The 16,943-nt window shown below is 46.6% G+C and overlaps 1 protein-coding gene and 1 long non-coding RNA gene across 5 annotated transcripts in view; one reads left to right on the top strand and one right to left on the bottom strand.

The window, feature by feature from the left end:
* Positions 1-16,169, top strand: part of FAM213A (family with sequence similarity 213 member A) — a 22,930-nt gene extending 6,761 nt beyond the window's left edge. Inside the window, exons 1-5 of one of the 4 annotated variants that reach the window (XM_012801294.2) lie at positions 4,367-4,388; positions 8,835-9,014; positions 11,185-11,276; positions 14,565-14,705; positions 15,963-16,169. In XM_012801294.2, coding sequence (XP_012656748.1) covers positions 8,837-9,014; positions 11,185-11,276; positions 14,565-14,705; positions 15,963-16,154 — 603 coding nt within the window. In that variant the 5' untranslated portion in view covers positions 4,367-4,388; positions 8,835-8,836 and the 3' untranslated portion in view covers positions 16,155-16,169. Of the gene's footprint in view, positions 1-4,366; positions 4,389-8,834; positions 9,015-11,184; positions 11,277-14,564; positions 14,706-15,962 lie in introns of those variants that run through there. The other 3 variants (XM_023509595.1, XM_023509596.1, XM_023509594.1) reach the window with 3 other exon arrangements.
* Positions 5,107-8,828, bottom strand: LOC111723128. Its single transcript, XR_002771736.1, has 3 exons — positions 8,688-8,828; positions 7,591-7,692; positions 5,107-5,281 (listed from the first exon to the last, which is right to left on the bottom strand). It is a non-coding gene; the product is annotated as an uncharacterized LOC111723128 (long non-coding RNA).
* Positions 16,170-16,943: the final 774 nt, after the last annotated feature.

The raw sequence follows: 16,943 nt of genomic DNA, 5'->3' as shown, positions 1-16,943 counted from the left end.
GTGCCATGGCCTCACAGCTCACAGCAACCTCCAACTCCTGGGCTCAAGCGAGTCTCCTGCCTCAGCCTCCCAAGTAGCTGGGACTACAGGCGCCCGCCCCGGCACTGGCCATTTTTTGGTTTCAGCCATCGTTGTTTGGCGGGCCGGGCTGGGGATTCGAACCCACCACCTTAGGTGTATGTGGCTGGCGCCTTAGCCAATTGAGCCACAGGCGCTGAGCCAGATCTTAGTTATTCTTAATCTGATCTTTCTCCTATGCCATTCCTTTGCAAGGGAATGTCATTTAGTTAAGATCTTATTATGCATTGTTTCTGAAGAGATACAAAAGACATTTCTGATGGTTGTGTCCTTGGCTTGTGTTGTTTAAATGGCACCCAGAAAGTTTGCTTAAGTCTGGAGTTATAGGGCCCCAGCTTCTGTTGGTATCTCAGAAATAAGGCAGCTCTCCTGCCAGGTGAGTTCTTGCCTCTTTGTGAAATGTTGAGCAGAAGATCCAGGTCTTGCTCTGCTGAGGCTTGTGTGGCAAGAGCTGTGCAGAGGTGTTAGGGAAGGGGCAAGCCTCACCTCTGAGCGTAGTGCCCTTTGCCACCTTTGGTCCTGCTGGTGCAGAAGGCTGTGTTGGCTGCTGCTGGGGTAGCATGGACTATTTGCTATGGAATGGCCAGACAGGCCAGAGGGGCTAAGATAAGCCAGTGGTCCCACAGAGCTAGGACTTCTCCCCAGGCAGAGACAGGCCTGCAGTGACACAGCTGTGGTACTGTGTTTTGTCTATCCTTCTGCTTTACGTGTCCTGCCCTCATAAGAGGGTGAATTAGATAATCTGAGTCCTGAAAGAAGAGAAAGATAATGCTGCCTTAGGATTCTCGTGTGTGTTTCACATTTCATTTCACAGTCCTCTGGTCATACATTCTTTATGACAACCCTTCGAAGTGCCCTTGTTTTTAAGAAGACACTAAGGCCCACAAAGGGACGAGGTGACCTCCTGGAGTGAGAACCCAGGATTTTTACTTTTTAGCCTAGGGTCTTTTGTGGTATCACCCTTGCCTTGCTACCCACGCCCATATAACTTGATGGAGCCTGTGTTCTGAGCCCAGACAGGAGGCTGGCAAGTGAGGGAGGAATGTGCAGATCTTTGGGGGCCCTCTCCAGCTCCCGCATCACTTATCAGAGGAAAAGACCTCTTTTAGCCCCCACATTCCTCACCCTTGGCAGTGTCTCAAACTTTTCCAGTGGCTGATTGTGTCCTTTTGTTCAAAACTTTCTGAATCTGGCAGCTTGAAAGTAGGGCTGGGCCAGAGCCAAGCCAACAGTTTCCCCCAGGATTAGAGCCAGGAGTTGGAGACTGAGTCAAGTAAGTGAGAGTTCATTGCAATTAGCTAGTTCCAGGGTAATTGAAGACAAGGGTGGGTGGGAGGGCATCGCCTATTGCTCATGGGGCCCTAAGGCCCTCGGTGCCTTTACCATCAGTCTGGAAGACGAGAGGTGCAAAATGTCTTCTCAGCTGAGAGTGAGCAATGTGACCCTCAAGAAAACATTTGACTTTGGTTTGTAAACTGCTAAAGATTGGGCTTGAGAGAGTCTGGTGTTCTCTCTAGGCACCAGACTTCCAGGCCTTGTTCAGGAGCAGTCTTATTCTCCACTTACTTGAGGCCAAAAAGCAGGCTTCAGGTCCCCTTCCTGGCCCTGAGCCCCCACTCTGTCCAGCCTCAGAGGTGGCTGGCTACCTGGAGCCTGGAATGTCCAATGCACGATAAATAGTCATGGACTGGAAGTGAGGGGACCCAGACCTGAGTCACAACATAGCCACAGACAATCCACCTTACGTAGGTAACCTTGGGCTAGCCTTCTCTGAGTTTCAGTTTTCTCATTTACTCAGTAAAGAAGCAGCTGATCTAGAACTTTGAGAAAAGGGGAGGGGAGCAAAGAAAGGGGAAGCATTCTTTTCACCCTTGTTCACTGTGCACGCTTAGCTTTTTTTTTTTTTTTTTTTTTAACTTCCTCAGAACCCTTTCTTCTTTCTCTCCTGTCTCTGCCTCAGGCCAGGTCTCTCTGAAGAGGGAGGATCCCCTGGGTGGGACTGGGCTAGGCAGATGTACCTTTGATATTTAGAACATAATGCTGTCTCTACTTGCTTCAGATGTGAATTAACTAACCCTGTGCTGATACTTTGTTTCATTAAGAGTTTATCAATTCTTGCCAAGAGGTAGCTCCTTGAACTGGCGGTTGCTAGGCCTAGGGAAGGAGGCAGTGAGTGCACACCCAGCAGGAGAGCGGCAGTGGCAGGCACCCATGGCTTGCTTTCTGACTATCCGATCCCTGTGGTTGCAATCACATAGTACTTTAGGGTCTTCTGATGGGATGCCAGAGCTGAGACAACCTCATAGAATTTCTCTTTCCTCCTTCTGTCTATGCAGATGAGACCCAGGCCCAGAATGTCCTCATGGCTTATGTCAGACTGTCCTGCTAGTGAGTAATGGAGCCAGGACCCTACCTAAGGTCACCTAAGTCCCAAGCTTGTGTGTTTTCATTAATGTCAAGATAGCCCTGTCCAAATTTACCTTGCTACTGAGGTGAAATTGAGTGACTATAAGTTAGTTCTAACTCTGCTTCACTGTGGAGTTTGAAGAGTAAAATTCAGATCATTTCATTTGATACTTACTGATTACCAGGATCTGTGTTAAGTGTGGGGGTTGCAGGAATGAACAAGACAGCAGCCCTGTACTCAGATTGTGCCACCATATTATGGAGACTGGTACGTGACTAAAGTACATGAAATCCATTTGTGCAGTGTGTCATGTGCATATCCTGTTCATGCCATTTAACCAGAGATGGGGGAGCAGTCAACTGTCGGAGCTTTCAGGAAGGGCTTTTGGGAGAAAGTGTTATTTGTGCTGGGCCTTACAAATAAGTAGGCATTTGCCTAGTTGGGGTGGGTGGGGAGAGCACTGTGTAAACACTGTGGGCAGCAGTGTGACCATGCATAGGGAGTGGTCTGGCCAGGTGCTACAGTGGCAGGGGATGACGCCAGAAGGGTGGGCTGAACCTCAGCTGTGTAGGCCCATGTCAGCTATGCCAAGACTTTATTTAACATTAGAGTCTGAAGGCAAGGGGAGGATGGGTAAAGCCTGGCTGTGTTAGGATCACTGTGGATACAGCATGGAAAATAAAGCAGACAGGACAAGAACAAAAAACAAAGTCACATTCAGTTTAGTGGGTTTTTTTAATAGTCTAGATACAAAATAATAGGGAACAGGGCTTGGTCAGTAGAAGTGAGAATAGGATGGACAGAAGACACATTTCATAAGGTGGACAGAACTTCTAGACTGTTTAGGTGTAGAGAGTGAGAGTGGACTCCCAGTTCCTTCCTCCACTAAGCTAGGGAACCCTGGAGGAGAAATTGACTTTAGTCATGGTCCCTTGTGGATACAGTGAGACAGTGATGCCTACAAAATCCCCAAGTGGAAACGTTGGGTCAGGAACAGCCATAAGGACTCAAAAGTCAATACTGAGCTGGTGGGTGAGGTGCTGGAAATAGGGGAGGTCACCCAGGAAGGGAGTGTGTATTGAGAGAATCCACTTAAGTGGCAGGAAAAGAAAAGAAAGCAGCTCTTGCCTAGAATCCTAGCACTCTGGGAGGCTAAGGTGGGAGGATCCCTTGAGCTCAGGAGTTTGAGACCAGCTTAAGTAGAGTGAGACCCCATTTCTAGTAAAAATAGAAAAATAGCTGGGTGTTGTGGCACATGCTATTCAGGAAGCTGAGACAGGATTGAATGAACTCTGGAGTTTGAGGTTGCTGTGAGCTAGACTGATACCTTGGCATTCTAGCCTAGGGCAGCAGAGTGAGGATCTGTCTCAAAAAAAAAAGGAAAAAAAAAGAAAGAAGAAGTAAGAACAAAGGAGGTAAAGAATAGATCTTAGCAGGTGAGGGTCTTGAGTGGTGCCAGCTCACTATGGGCTGAGATGAGGAATGGGACAGGGATCAGCCTGCACAAGAGGCCATGGAGAAAGGGACATCTTCCTTTGACTTCCTCGGTAGGACAAGTGGTCTGTGTAAGGACTTCGCTTCATTAGTCTGCACTGGCTAGCAGAGAGGGATGGAGTCTTTGGCACTTGGGAAATGTTATAATCTGCATGACTGCAAATGACTCAAAACTTTACTCAACTTTTTGAAGGGCCAGGGGTCTTGGCTGCATTTTCTGGAGATCAACTTTTGGCAGCTAAAGAAGCCCCAGGGTTTCTGGGTGGCCCTGTTCTGCCAGTAGAGCTACTGAGCTTGGGGCATAGGCGGGACTGAAGAGCCCCGCCTCTGGCCCTCTATTGCCTGCCTGCTCACCCCTGGGTCAGCCTCTTTCTTAGCAGCAGCAGCAAGGGTGTGAATCCTGTGGATGGTGAGTGCTGGTTTGAATCACCTGAGGCTGGGGATAAGGGACCATGTTGGGAGGGCACTTGCCTTATGCAGGAAAGAGACAGAGTCTCAAAGCTGTACACGGACATGGGCAAGGGGGGGAGGGTGGTTATGAATAGGAACTAAGAATGTTCTGACTCCGAGGTGAGCTGCTTTTGTTAAAATTATAGGATGTCACTCCATTCCATGGAGCCCATAGGATGTCCTAAGGGTTTTAGGAACCTTAGCACTGACCATCCAACCCTCTCATTTTGAACTTGAGGTAAATGGGGCCTGGGATGGGACTGAAACAGCTTAGCCTAGGGAACCTTACTGGGTTTCTCCACGCCTCACTCCTGTTCGCTTCACAGACGGAGCTGCCACGCTGAGCTGCTACAGCTGGTGTGTGTTTGTGGCCTTATCCTGCTTCACCTTCTGTGGGAGAGGGTGGATCAGATAAGTCCTGCAAGTGGGGAGCTGAGTACTGTAGCCATGTCTGGTGGGGGCCAGCTCTTCTGTAAACAACCTTGCTATTCTGTCTCAGAGGAGCTGGCCCGTTCCTTAATGGGAAGGGAAAGAAAGGGGAGGAAAGAGAAGGGACATCTGGTGTATGGTAAATTTCCTTTAGAGTAATCGTGGTTTGACTGTGTATGTATTTGATGACTAAAACAGTAAGTTTTTTTTTTTTTTTAATTTAAGACAAAGGAAATCATACCCCCTGACCTCCAGAAGTCCACTTGTGAATGTGTGGGAAGGCTATAAGCTTGAGTCCTGTTGCTGTTGACCTGGATCCAGGTTGTAGGACTGTGGCCTGATGGTTCTGACAGTAGAGAAGTTACTGAACTCTGAACCTCAGTGTTGTCAGCTCCTAAACAGGGTAATCACTGCATCACAGGCCTGTTGAGTGAATGAAATTAGGTCATGTGTGTCAAAAGACACTAAGTAAATGTGGTCTACTGGCCTGCTTACCAGGGAGTGGTCTTAGAATGGTCTTAGAAGGGGAGGTCATTGTGTGTATGTCCAAGTGAAAACCCATTGTTCTATTTAGATAATTAAGCCTCCTCTACTTACCCTTTCTTGTGGGTGGCAATAACAGATTCAGGGTCTGCTCATACCGCAGCCAGTTAGAGTGGTACATGCTTCAAGAGGTGCTTGGGGGACTTGGCTGAGGGGCTGGACCTGCACATTCTATAGGTGTTCCCAGAAGTGAATTTTCACAGCTTCTTTCTGGCAGAAGAGCCAGCTGCTAGAGGCCCACTGGAAGCTCCTTTCCAAAGGGATGTTTCTCTGCTCACACCTTCTGTATCCTAGCCCCGGGGTGAGGGTAGGGAGTAGAAAACAGCACTTCTGGGGGGTTTTAGGCCCAAATGTTATGCCCTAGCTCTTGAACTTAGGGTAGAAAGATAGAGACCTTTGGGACATAGAACTTTGAGTTCCCAGGGAGCCTTCAAAACTGACATCAGTCCCAGTCAGCCTGCTGCTTCCCAGGCTCAGTCGGCCCAGTCCCAGCCTGGCTCTTCCATGCTGCCTCCTGTGTTCCACACCAGCTCCGAAGCTACTTCCTTCTGGGTGTTTCTGCGCTGCCCAGTCTGGCTCTCATCCTTTCGCTGCTATAGCCTCATGTTCATACCTTGCTTAAGCTGCGCCCTTCCTACTATTATTTGTGCACCAGATCTGTATCTCCTTGAGGATTGTGTATCATTTTATGTCCCCTCAAATTGGCATTTATTGAATAAATCAGTGCTGAATAAATATATGGAAATAAACGCTGAGTCTAGTGGAATGGGAATTCCCTTGTTGTACTCAGGAGCAAACAGGCCAAATACCCGTCGATGGGCTGTGGGCAGACAGAGCCTGTTTGCATCTGAGTGCAGCAAGGACATGTGGGAAGGGTGTGGAGCTGATGTAGAGCTGTACGCGGCACCGTGGACTTCCTGGGTGCACTGAGGTGTCCTCCAGTCAAACAGAGTCCATTTATAAGGTAGATGTAAGCTGACTTTTGCATACTGACAAAGAAATCTGTGATCAGAGACCAGTCCATGTGATCCTGAGTCATGCACGCATCCCAGGGACAATTTGGAAGTGCATAAAGGTATGGAAATTGTTCCAGGCTCTAGGGAGTCTCCTGTTTATAGCACACAGGTGAAAGCTGTGGTTTTCCTCCTAATTGTTCTGTGAACTATAGTTGAGTAATGTGTAATTTTGCCACGTGAAAGAATTGCAAGCAGGCCTATGGGAGATTTTTTGTTTTTTTCCTGCTTGGTCCAAGAACTTTGGTTGTCCATAAATCATTTTCATCATTGAATTCTGTTGAATTCATTTCAGCTTGCATTTGTGGTGTGGCCACTGCATACTAAATGTGTACTGTGCTAGGCACGGGAGATTCAAAGGTTAACTGAGGAACAAAGTCAGAGGAGAGAGATCTGTCAGGTCCATATCAGTGTGTGCATCAGAAGGATGGTAGGTGTGGTTTGGGCTGAAGAAGGAGGGGTTAAACATCTCTCCCGAGTTGGGGGTGGGCAGAGCCTCGGGGGAGACTTCATGAGGTAGCTGACTTGTAAAACATAGAATGAGGCAGGATATTCCAGCCAGAAAGTTGGAGATGGGTGTTTGATTCTCACTGTACCTGTCACTGCCCTGCCACAGCAGGCAAAAGGGATGGAACGGCTGGGGAGGGCCCAGCTTTCCAGGCAAGCCTGCCCATGTGACTATCTATACTTTGTTCTGTGGCTTATGGCCAATTGAGCATGAAGTCCTAAATTCTTAAACAATGTTTCTCAAATGTAATGTGCTTATGAATTACCTGCTAGTCTAAGACTAAAATGCAGTTTAAGATTCCTCAGTTCTAAGGGGAGGCTTGACATTCCATGTTTCTGCGTGGTGCCCCAGTGGGTACCTGGTTCATAGACTAAATTCTGAGTAGTGGGTGGTAAGAAACTCTTCTGTCCCAGTTGGAGTCCCTCACTTCAGACACCGTAGCAGCACCTCACCCCAACGCATATACTCACTGACCTCCCTTTCTTTTTTCTCTTTCTAAATATATAGCTGCCCAATTCCTCCTTCTTAAATGCTGTTTCATTTGGTCACCCCCTCATCTGGAAGTTCTCTTCCATTTCTTAAATATGAATTTCCCAGGAAGCCTAATCATTAGGCTGCCCTGCCCTTTCCTTCCCAGTGACATCACCACCAAGTCATTCCCACCTCACCTTGCTGTAGTGTATCCCCACATAGTCCCCTCTCTTGGTAGTGACATTCAGATTTCCAGGTCTTTGTTTAATCCTTTGGAGAAATACTCTCCTGGCCAAGTCCTACAGGGGAGAATTAAGTTAAGGTGGTGGTTAGATGGACGTACACACACCATCCTGGCACCCAGGTCTGTCCCTGGCAGTGATCTAGGTACACAGAAGCAAGCCGGTCCTTAAAAAGGAAGGCACCAGTATATGTCAGATGCTAGATCCTAGCATGAGGGCCAAATGGAAGGATAGGTAGTACTGCAGGTGCTCATTAGGAGAGGGAAGGCTGGGTGGCTTACTGCTGCTTCCAGGAGCTCCTGCCCACTAGAGGAAGCCTTAGTTACCCAGGCAAGAGGTGGCAATAAGGCTGATTTGGACAGGATCCTCCTGGAACTCTGTTTCAATTCCAGAGACCCTTACCTCCTGCAGATGTCTTTTCCCCAGTCCCCTCCGAAGCAGACACTGTAGCTACCTTGTCCTGATATAACACCTGGTCTCTATTCCCATTCATTTGGCAGACATCTGTGTAGCTCTGTTCATGGGGGAATATCAGTTACACAGAGGTGTTTAGCAGTGACCATCCATCAGTAAATAGTAGCTTGAGAGAATATTTGCCTTCTTGTATTGCTTTTTCACTTTATTTTTACCATGAGCCTGTTTTATTTCCATAATTAGTAAAAAGTAATAATAATAAAGTTATTTTCAATTGGGAGAAATGAACTGAGACTGCCTGCTCCTACCATGTGTGAAACCCTGCTGGGCACTGGCTGGGGGCTTGATGTGTAGGATATTGTGTTGTTTCTGAAAGATTCTCAAATTAAAGAGGAAGAAGGATAGGGTGACGAACAGTGTGATTAGTGTTCTATATATTCTCTCGTCACAGAATAGAAAGCTGCTCCTACCCAGGGAGATAATAGCTGAGTCACCTGGATTGTGAAGGAGAGTTAGGCTTTGAGGAGGAGGCGGAGGAGGAAGCAGTCTGTCTGCAGGGGACACAGCCTGGGACATGAGGAGAGAGAACAGCAAGGAAAGCACCTGAGAAGATTGTCCTCTGTCTGTCATATCCCCACCTCTGGTAGCAGGTCCTTAGCCCAGGCTCATCTCTGATCCTGCTGCTCCCTGTCTCCTGGTCGGCAGCCCGTGCAGTGCCTTGTACAGGAGATCAGATTCTAGCTATCCTGTGGGAGCAGTAACGTCTTCTTCCTCTCAATCTCCAGAAATGTCTTTCCTCCAGGATCCAAGTTTCTTCACCATGGGAATGTGGTCCATCGGCGCAGGAGCCCTGGGTGCTGCTGCCTTGGCACTGCTCCTGGCCAACACTGATGTGTTTCTGTCCAAGCCGCAGAGAGCAGCACTGGAGTATCTGGAGGACATAGACCTGAAAACACTAGACAAGGGTAAGTGGTGACACCCGCCCCCCCCCGTCTCAGTACTTTTCCGAGGTGCTAGGATACAGGCTTACTTATTTTTTCTTTTTAAAATAACCCCCCCCCCCTTTTTTTTTGTTAATTAAAAATGCAGTATAACAAGCTCAGGAGAAAATAATAACACTTTTCAAACTAGTATTAATTCTATTACCCTTACTAATACAATAATCATTTTTAGAGTTATTTTGAGGAATTCCAGACCTGTGGGATTGTCACAAAAAAAGAAGTTCCTGAGTCATACAAAAATTAGAGATACTGTTTATCCAATTCCACGCTCCTGATGCTTAGCACAGGGCCTGGCACACAGATAGGACTTGATAATTGAAATGAGGCAACTGGATTGCTCCTGATCAGAGCATGGTCGTCCCCTCCCTGTGATGAAGCTTCAGCATATGAGGAAATACCCCAAAGTGGCATGTTAGAACAGACATCCTTCTTCTTGGGGAGCTCCCAAAGTCTGTTATGGACAGTTGACAACAACACGCTCAAATGCAGCAGCTCTGCCTCCTTGCCATGTGCTCTGTGTTAGAGCTCTATAGCTTGGTGGGGTTTCTGTCATGCCAGTAGTGTGGCAGGAGAGTTTGGTGAACCTGGGTCTCACTGGGTGATCTCTAGGTTAGCCCCCAGATGGAGGTCATTGTCATCTGTCCATTAAATAAGTAAGAAGGCTTATCCAGAGAAGACAGGAACTGTGATTGTGCAGATTCATGATAAGTCATTTTAGTGAAGAACTAAAGTCCTACAAATAGAGACCTGTCATGCTTTATTCAACCCAGGGCTTCCCAATCTTATCTCATTACACTCTCCCCTACTCACACTCTTTTTTTTTTTTTTCTTTTCATGTAATATTCCACAGGGACATCGATCTTTCTGGGAAATACTAAAATAATAAGGGGCCAGGCTTTGTGGTTCATACCTGTAATCTCAGCACTTTGAGAGGCTCAGGCAGAAGGATCACCTGAGCCCAGGAGTTCAAGACCAGCCTGGGCAATTACAGTGAGACCCCATCTCTACATAAAAACTTTTGAAAAAAAATAGCCAGGCATGGTGGCACATACCTATCATGCCAACTGCTTAGGAGGCTGAGGCAGGAGAATTGCTGAGCCTGGGAGTCCACGACTGCACTGAGCTAAGATCATACCACTGCGGTCCAACCAAGGCAATAGAGCAAAATCCCATCTTGAGCCCTCATGAACTCTTATTACCAGGCACTGTGGTGAGCACTTTTACATTCTTCTTTTAGTAATCCCTACAGGCCAAAGTGGAGCTACCTAGATATCTACATTTTACTAATGAGGAAGCTGAGGTTCAAGAGGAAAAATAGCTAGGGTCACACTAAGGTCTGACCTTCAAGCCTAGCTTCAGCTCCAGTACTCTACTGCCCCAAAGCCTTTCCTTGATGGGCATCCTTCCTCTAGTAACATTGTAGTTAACACATTTAATTTAAGAATTCTTTTTTTAATTCTGTTGACTTAGTTCCTTTGATCTTTTTATTTATTTATTTATTTATTTTGAGACAGCCTCATTCTGCAGGCTAGAGTCCCTAGCTCACAGCAACCTCAGACTCTTGGGTTCGAGTGATCCCTCTTGTTTTAGCATCCCAGGTAGCTGGGACTACAGGTACCTGCCACAACACCTGGCTAGTTTTTTTTTTGGTAGAGACAGGATCTTGCTCTTGCTCAGGCTGCTCTTAAAGTCCAGAGCTCAAAGGATCCTCCTGCATCACCGTCCCAGAGTGGTAGGAGTGTAGGCATGAGCCACCATGCCTGGCCCTTTGAATAAGAGTGAGTTGTGGTTTTGGGGGGTTTTTTTTTGGTCAAAGTACATGGCCTTCTGAGTCGGGATTATTACAACAGATTATTACAATATCCCATGAGATCAGCAATAAAAAAATTGCAAGTGTTCAAGTTTGAAAAGAGATTTTTATGGAGGAGAGGGTCCCATTAACTTTCCTCAGGAAGGTGAATATTCCCTGTGTGTGTTTCCTGTTTATTTCTTCCCACATATGAAATGCCTGTCCAGGCCCTTGGGTAGGCCTGGTTTCTGACATCTTGGCTTAGTGTGGTTTATGAGCTGCTTAGTGATAAGGGCTGGGCTTGGGGAAGGGCATATAAATGAATTTCCTTTTCTTCTCCCTCAGAACCAAGAACTTTCAAAGCAAAAGAGCTATGGGAAAAGAATGGAGCTGTGATCATGGCTGTGAGGAGGCCAGGCTGTTTCCTCTGTCGAGAGGCGAGTATATTTGAGGATCTGTTCAGAGAAAGGGATCCTGACAAGTGGGGGCTACTGCGTTTTCAGCCAGGACTAAAGCCCTATAGACCAACTTTAGCCTTTTATCAATTCTGTTCTCTATTATTTACTCTCGTATTTCTTTTGATTTAAGACTGATTTCTATTTTTGTTTGTTTGTTTTTAACAACTCACCATCTTCTACAGGGGCTAGCAACACATCTGACTTTCCCTTGGTATCCCAAGGTTTCAACCTATGCTTGATGCCCCCAAAGGGACATCATCATCGTCTGTTTATTAGTTGAGGAAGCTGATCAAGGGAAGGCAGGAATTGTGATTATTGAAACACAAAACTCTAGTGTCAAAGGGAACATTTCAAATACTTGGGTAAACTGAGAACTAGAATGGTTTAGGGGCCTTTCTGTAGTCACATAGCCAGTTGGTGGCAGAAGACCAGATGCTGAGATCACTGCCTTTCCTGGGATAAAACTGAAAATGACAGTGTTCCTGCTCTTGAGACAACTTTGCTTTTCTGGTGGTGGTCATGGCCACCCTGTCCACTTGTCATCCTCAATTTTTCTAGTTGCTCTTGCTGATCCTGAGGCATTTCCTTTCAGCCTTGCTAACTTTGCTTATGCTTGTGTGGCTGGGCTGGTGAGGAATCCACTAGGCTGCAAGATGCATTTGGCGCCTGCGGACCCTTAACCTCCAGGGCACTTTTAGGCCTCATGGTTCCTTGTCATGTCCCTTGAAAATACAGCTGCTTGTTAATATTTTCATTTTACAGAGGAGGAAGTAGGTACAGAGGCTGTAACAAAGCCACACTGCCTGGAGAGGTATATTAACTGCCTATCACTGCTGTAATAAGTTGCTACAAACTCAGTGGCTTTAGATAACACAAGTTTATGTAATAGTTCTAAAGGTCAGAATTCCAGTTTTCTTACTTTTAAAAGCTAGAGAGGAGAATCCACTTATTTGCCTTTTCCAGCTTCTATACCAGTGTTTTTCAACCATTTTTTATCTCACAGCACACTTGAACCTATAGTTAAACTTCCATGGTGCACTTAAATTATGTTGATCAAAAAAAAAAGAATATATTTAACATGCTTTGAACTTCTTTCAAAAATAATTTAATTAGGCCAGGCACAGTGGCTCATGCCTGTCACCTTAGCAGTCTGGGAGGCTAAGGCAGGTGGATTGCTTGAGCTCAGGAGTTGGAGACCAGCCTGAGCAAGAATGAGACCCCATCACTACAAAAAATAGAAAAAATTAGCCAGGCATGGTGGCCCAGGCCTGTAGTTCCAGCTACTTAGGAGGCTAAGGCAAGAGGATCACTTGAACCCAGGAGTTTGAGGTTGCTGTGAGCCCTGATACCACGACACTCTGGCCTGGGAAAGAGTGAGTATCTCAAAAAAAAATTAATTAATGATCTTTAAAAATTTTCATGGCATACCTGAGATCCTCTTCACTGGCATTCCAGTTGAAAATCACTGTTTTAGAGGCTACCTGCATTCCTTGGCTGATGGCCCCTTCCTCTGTTTTTAAAGTTAGCAATGGCTAGTCAAGTCTTTCTCATATTGCATTGTTATGACACTGAGTTTTTTGCCTCCCTCTTTCACATCACACCTGTGATTGCATTGGTCCCACCCAGATAATCTAAAATAATCAGTCTCCTTAGTTTAAGGTCATTTGACTAGCAATCTATATTTTACCTCAGCCTTAATAACCGCTTGCCATGTAAAAGAACATATTCCGGGAATTAGAATGTGGACATCTTTAGAGGCTTTTATTATTCTGCCTACCACAGAATGTGGAGTTTCAGCTCAGGGCTTTTGATTCCGAATCTGTGATACCTACAGATACCAGCAGGAAAGCCTGTTTTGACTTGATTTCTTGAGGCCGTTGAAATCCAGAAGGTTCCAAGCACAACAGCAACTCTCCCTAAATAATTACAACCTGTTTTCCTGTGCACTGGTCTGTGTCCTGACAGAACATATTTTGGAAACTCACATTTCAAAAAGGACGAGTGGGTGGCAGTCTATTTAGAATGGCCCAGGCCAGGGAGGAGTGTGACTCAATTTCCACTTCCATGGATCTGGGCCATGCCATACCCAGAGTAAGGAGCCTGGGATACAACCTTTCCTCTCACAGGTATTCTTTGATCATATCAGGTGCTGTAATCCTCTCTGCTCTAGGGCACAATTTGGCAGTCGCTGTAGCTCTTCATAAATGTATTGTAATCAACCTACTTCATTAGTTATTCTTTTTTTCTTATTCCAGAAAATAAATGAAAACAAATTTAGCCACCACCATACAATAGCGTGTTTGTGTTGGAGGTGAATAGACTGCATTTAAAAGGATTCCCTACTGACTTTTTAATTCTGATACCACATGTGAGAAAGGAATTTATTCTTGATACTGAAGTTTTACCATGACTTGTGTAGTTGTGTTTATTCATCCAGCCCACAGTTTAGGAGGGTCAAAGATGTCCGTGCCTCTTAGCTCAGCTGTTGTGGTCCCTGCCTTGTCCACCTTCAAATCTTTCCACCTGGTATTTAGTACCTTCTGTAACTCCAGCCATATACTAGGCACTAAGGGTTCTAAGAAATGGAAGACAGTTTCTATTTGACACATGTAGAATTCTTAGTTATAGCACTCAACTTGGTGGTAACACAGACTTAGTACAAATAATGTCACCAAGCAGGGAAGATACAACATGCATAGAGAAGCAGGGCTTCGCTCCAGCCTGGACTAGCCAGGGAAGTCTTTTTTGAACAGGGATACGTTTCCAGAGGGTAGGGTTGCCCTGGAGAGAGAAGGCAGGGGAGAGGAGCTGATTGAGTGACAGTGTGGAGGCAGCCATCTATGTGGCCTGAGGGCAGTGCCTCTGCTGGGCCTCATGCTAGTTTAGTCTAGTATTAGGGAGGGGCTGACAGATGAGGTAGGGAAGTGACTTAGGCAGGAGCAGAGGATGTGTCTGTGCGCAACCTCTTAGTTATGCCTGCTCCCCAGGCTATGGTTAGAAAACTGTAATAGGAGCCTCGCTTCTCCTTTTCCTCGAGAAGACAAGAAGCCTGGGCTGAGAGGAGTCCTGATACCCTACACTGAGGCCTTGTGCCCAGCTGGGACAGATGTTTGCTAGGCTAAACAGGCGTGAATTGCTTCTGGTGTTTCATTGCCTCTGTTCCTCTGCCTTCTGTGCCAGCCATGCTGGGGAGCCTGTAGGGAAGGCAAGTTTGTTGGCTGTGGAGCCACAGGAACTCATGTCCTTGAACTTCCGTATCTTCTGCAGGAAGCTGCAGACTTGTCGTCATTGAAACCTAAGTTGGAGGAGCTGGGCATCCCGCTCTATGCTGTGGTGAAGGAGCAGATTGGGACTGAAGTGAAGGACTTCCAGCCTTATTTCAAAGGAGAAATCTTCCTGGATGAAAAGGTGCGGGTGCTGTAGGCCTGTTGGTCACAGACCATTAGAGATCGTGCATGGCTGGGAGAGCTCAGTGGCCTGGGTGTGTGCAACCTGGAGTTGGAGCCTGCTCTCCCCTTCAGCTTTCCTGAACTCACAGGGGCTTTCCCAGCCCTCTGACCAGAGCACAATCTCATACTAAAAGCTATCCTTGCCTGGCACGGTAGCTAACACCTGTAATCCCACACTTGGGAGGCCAAGGTAGGTGGATTGCCTGAGCTCACAAGTCTGAGACCAGCCTGAGCAAGTGCAAGACCCCGCCTCTAAAAAATAGCCAGGCGTTGTGGTGGGCAGCTGGTGGGCTCCCAGCTTCTTGGGAGGCTGAGGCAAGAGAATCACTTAAGCCCAAGAGTTTGAGGTTGCTGTAAGCTATGATGCCATGGTACTCTCCTGAGGGCGACAAAGTGAGACTCTGTCTCAAAAAAAAAAAAAGCTGTCTTCTCAGTCATAGGTGGTCCTCACCTTGTGTGTTCAACTTAAGATGTTTCATCTTTATGATGGTATAAAAGCCATTTGGTAGAAAACATACTTCAAGAACCCACATGACCATTATCTTTTTCCTTTTCAGTACAATATTCAATTATATTCAGCACTTTGTCATAAAGTAGGCCTTGTGTTAGATGATTTTGCCCAAGTGTAGGCTAATGTAAGGGTTCTGAGCACTTTTAAAGTAGTTTAGGCTAAGCTATGATGTCCAGTAGATTAGGAGTATTAAATGCATTTTTAACTTACGGTGGGTATCTCAGGACATAAGTCAAGGAGTAGCTGTATTACTTACGCCCATTCTGCAGTGTAACAAGGGAGGGTAAAAATTGTTGCAACTCTATCAAGTTCCCCACCATAAGGTGGGGCTGGAGCACAAACCCTCCTCCTGTAATTCCTTGGAGCCATGCTTCTTTTCCCTCTGCTCCCATCTCTGCAGAGTATAGCACTGTTCACCCTGGCAGGTACAAGACCTGGTAAGAAGTTAAAGTCAGAGTTGAAAGCTGCAAATCTGTTTTTTCAGGCTGGGGCTCCCTTGAGGTCAGAAGCCATGCCTGGCAGGATTCTCTTCTTCCTCTGGCAGTTGAAAGTCCTCCTGGGTGTGAGCTGTATGTGTCAGGCGGGGTTGAGGACATGAACCATCAGGCTTTGGGTCTTCAGGCTTTGCCCTTTGGGAACCTTTCCTCCTTGGTGAAGGCAGGCATCTAGGCTACTCATGAGTAATCTGTCTTTCTCACTCTGTAGAAAAGGTTTTATGGTCCACAAAGGCGGAAGATGATGTTTATGGGATTTATCCGACTGGGAGTGTGGTACAACTTCTTCCGGGCCTGGAATGGAGGCTACTCTGGAAACCTAGAAGGTGAAGGCTTCATCCTCGGTGGAGTTTTTGTGGTGGGATCAGGAAAACAGGTAAATTCCTATTGTTTACTTGTGTGATGGTGGGTTTATGCATCTACAAGCAAGAGACCCTGACCAGAGGCCTGGGGGGAGGGGTTGACTGTCTCTATTGGTGGGGGTCTCCCCATCTTCTAAAAATCTAGGGAATATGAGGAAAGGAAGAAGGGTAACTGTTTATTACACATTTGCTTTCTGCTAATATCTCACAACCTAAATCTATTCAAGCCTCACAGTGACATCATAAAAGTAATCTGATCATTTTGTAAAGGAGGAACTTGGGACTGCAAGGCAGTGAGCAACTGTAGCCAGGAGTACAACTCCTTGGTGGCAGTGCTGGGGCACTGCTGAGCCCACGTTTTCTTGACTTCAAGTTCCATTTTCTGTGCTTGAATGAAAGCATGGTTTTTATTCTGTTTATGAATTTCCTCCCTTGCAGTGTTCCCAGGCCATCAAGGATGAACCATAGGGAAAAATGAAAAGGAAAGAAGGAATAAAAACAGGCCTAATGAGGAAGACATGTGATTATTTATATGAGTGGAAGGAGGCAAGGAGGTGTGGAAGGAGACTGCCTTTCCTATGGGGTCTGGGTGACAGGGCTGCCTAGGGAGAGGTTACTGACTCTTCTGCACCAGGCTGTTGTAGGCTGTGGTTATAAGGGTCCAAGGTCGCCATGTATAACCAAGAGGAAGGTGTGGAGAGGAGAGATGAGGTCTCTGTGGACCTAAGGGGCACATGGGCACATGTTGGAGCATGGGCAGCCTCAAGCCAGGGTGACTCCCCACCCTGGAGGGCAGTGCCAGCAGAGGCTGGGTGGATGTTTAGCAGGGA

The sequence above is a fragment of the Otolemur garnettii genome, unplaced genomic scaffold (assembly GCF_000181295.1).
Source record: "Otolemur garnettii isolate 467f Iridium unplaced genomic scaffold, OtoGar3 scaffold00008, whole genome shotgun sequence".
Classification (NCBI taxonomy): domain Eukaryota; kingdom Metazoa; phylum Chordata; class Mammalia; order Primates; family Galagidae; genus Otolemur; species Otolemur garnettii.
Note: the sequence above shows the minus strand (reverse complement) of the source record. Positions and strands in the feature narration are given on the sequence as shown.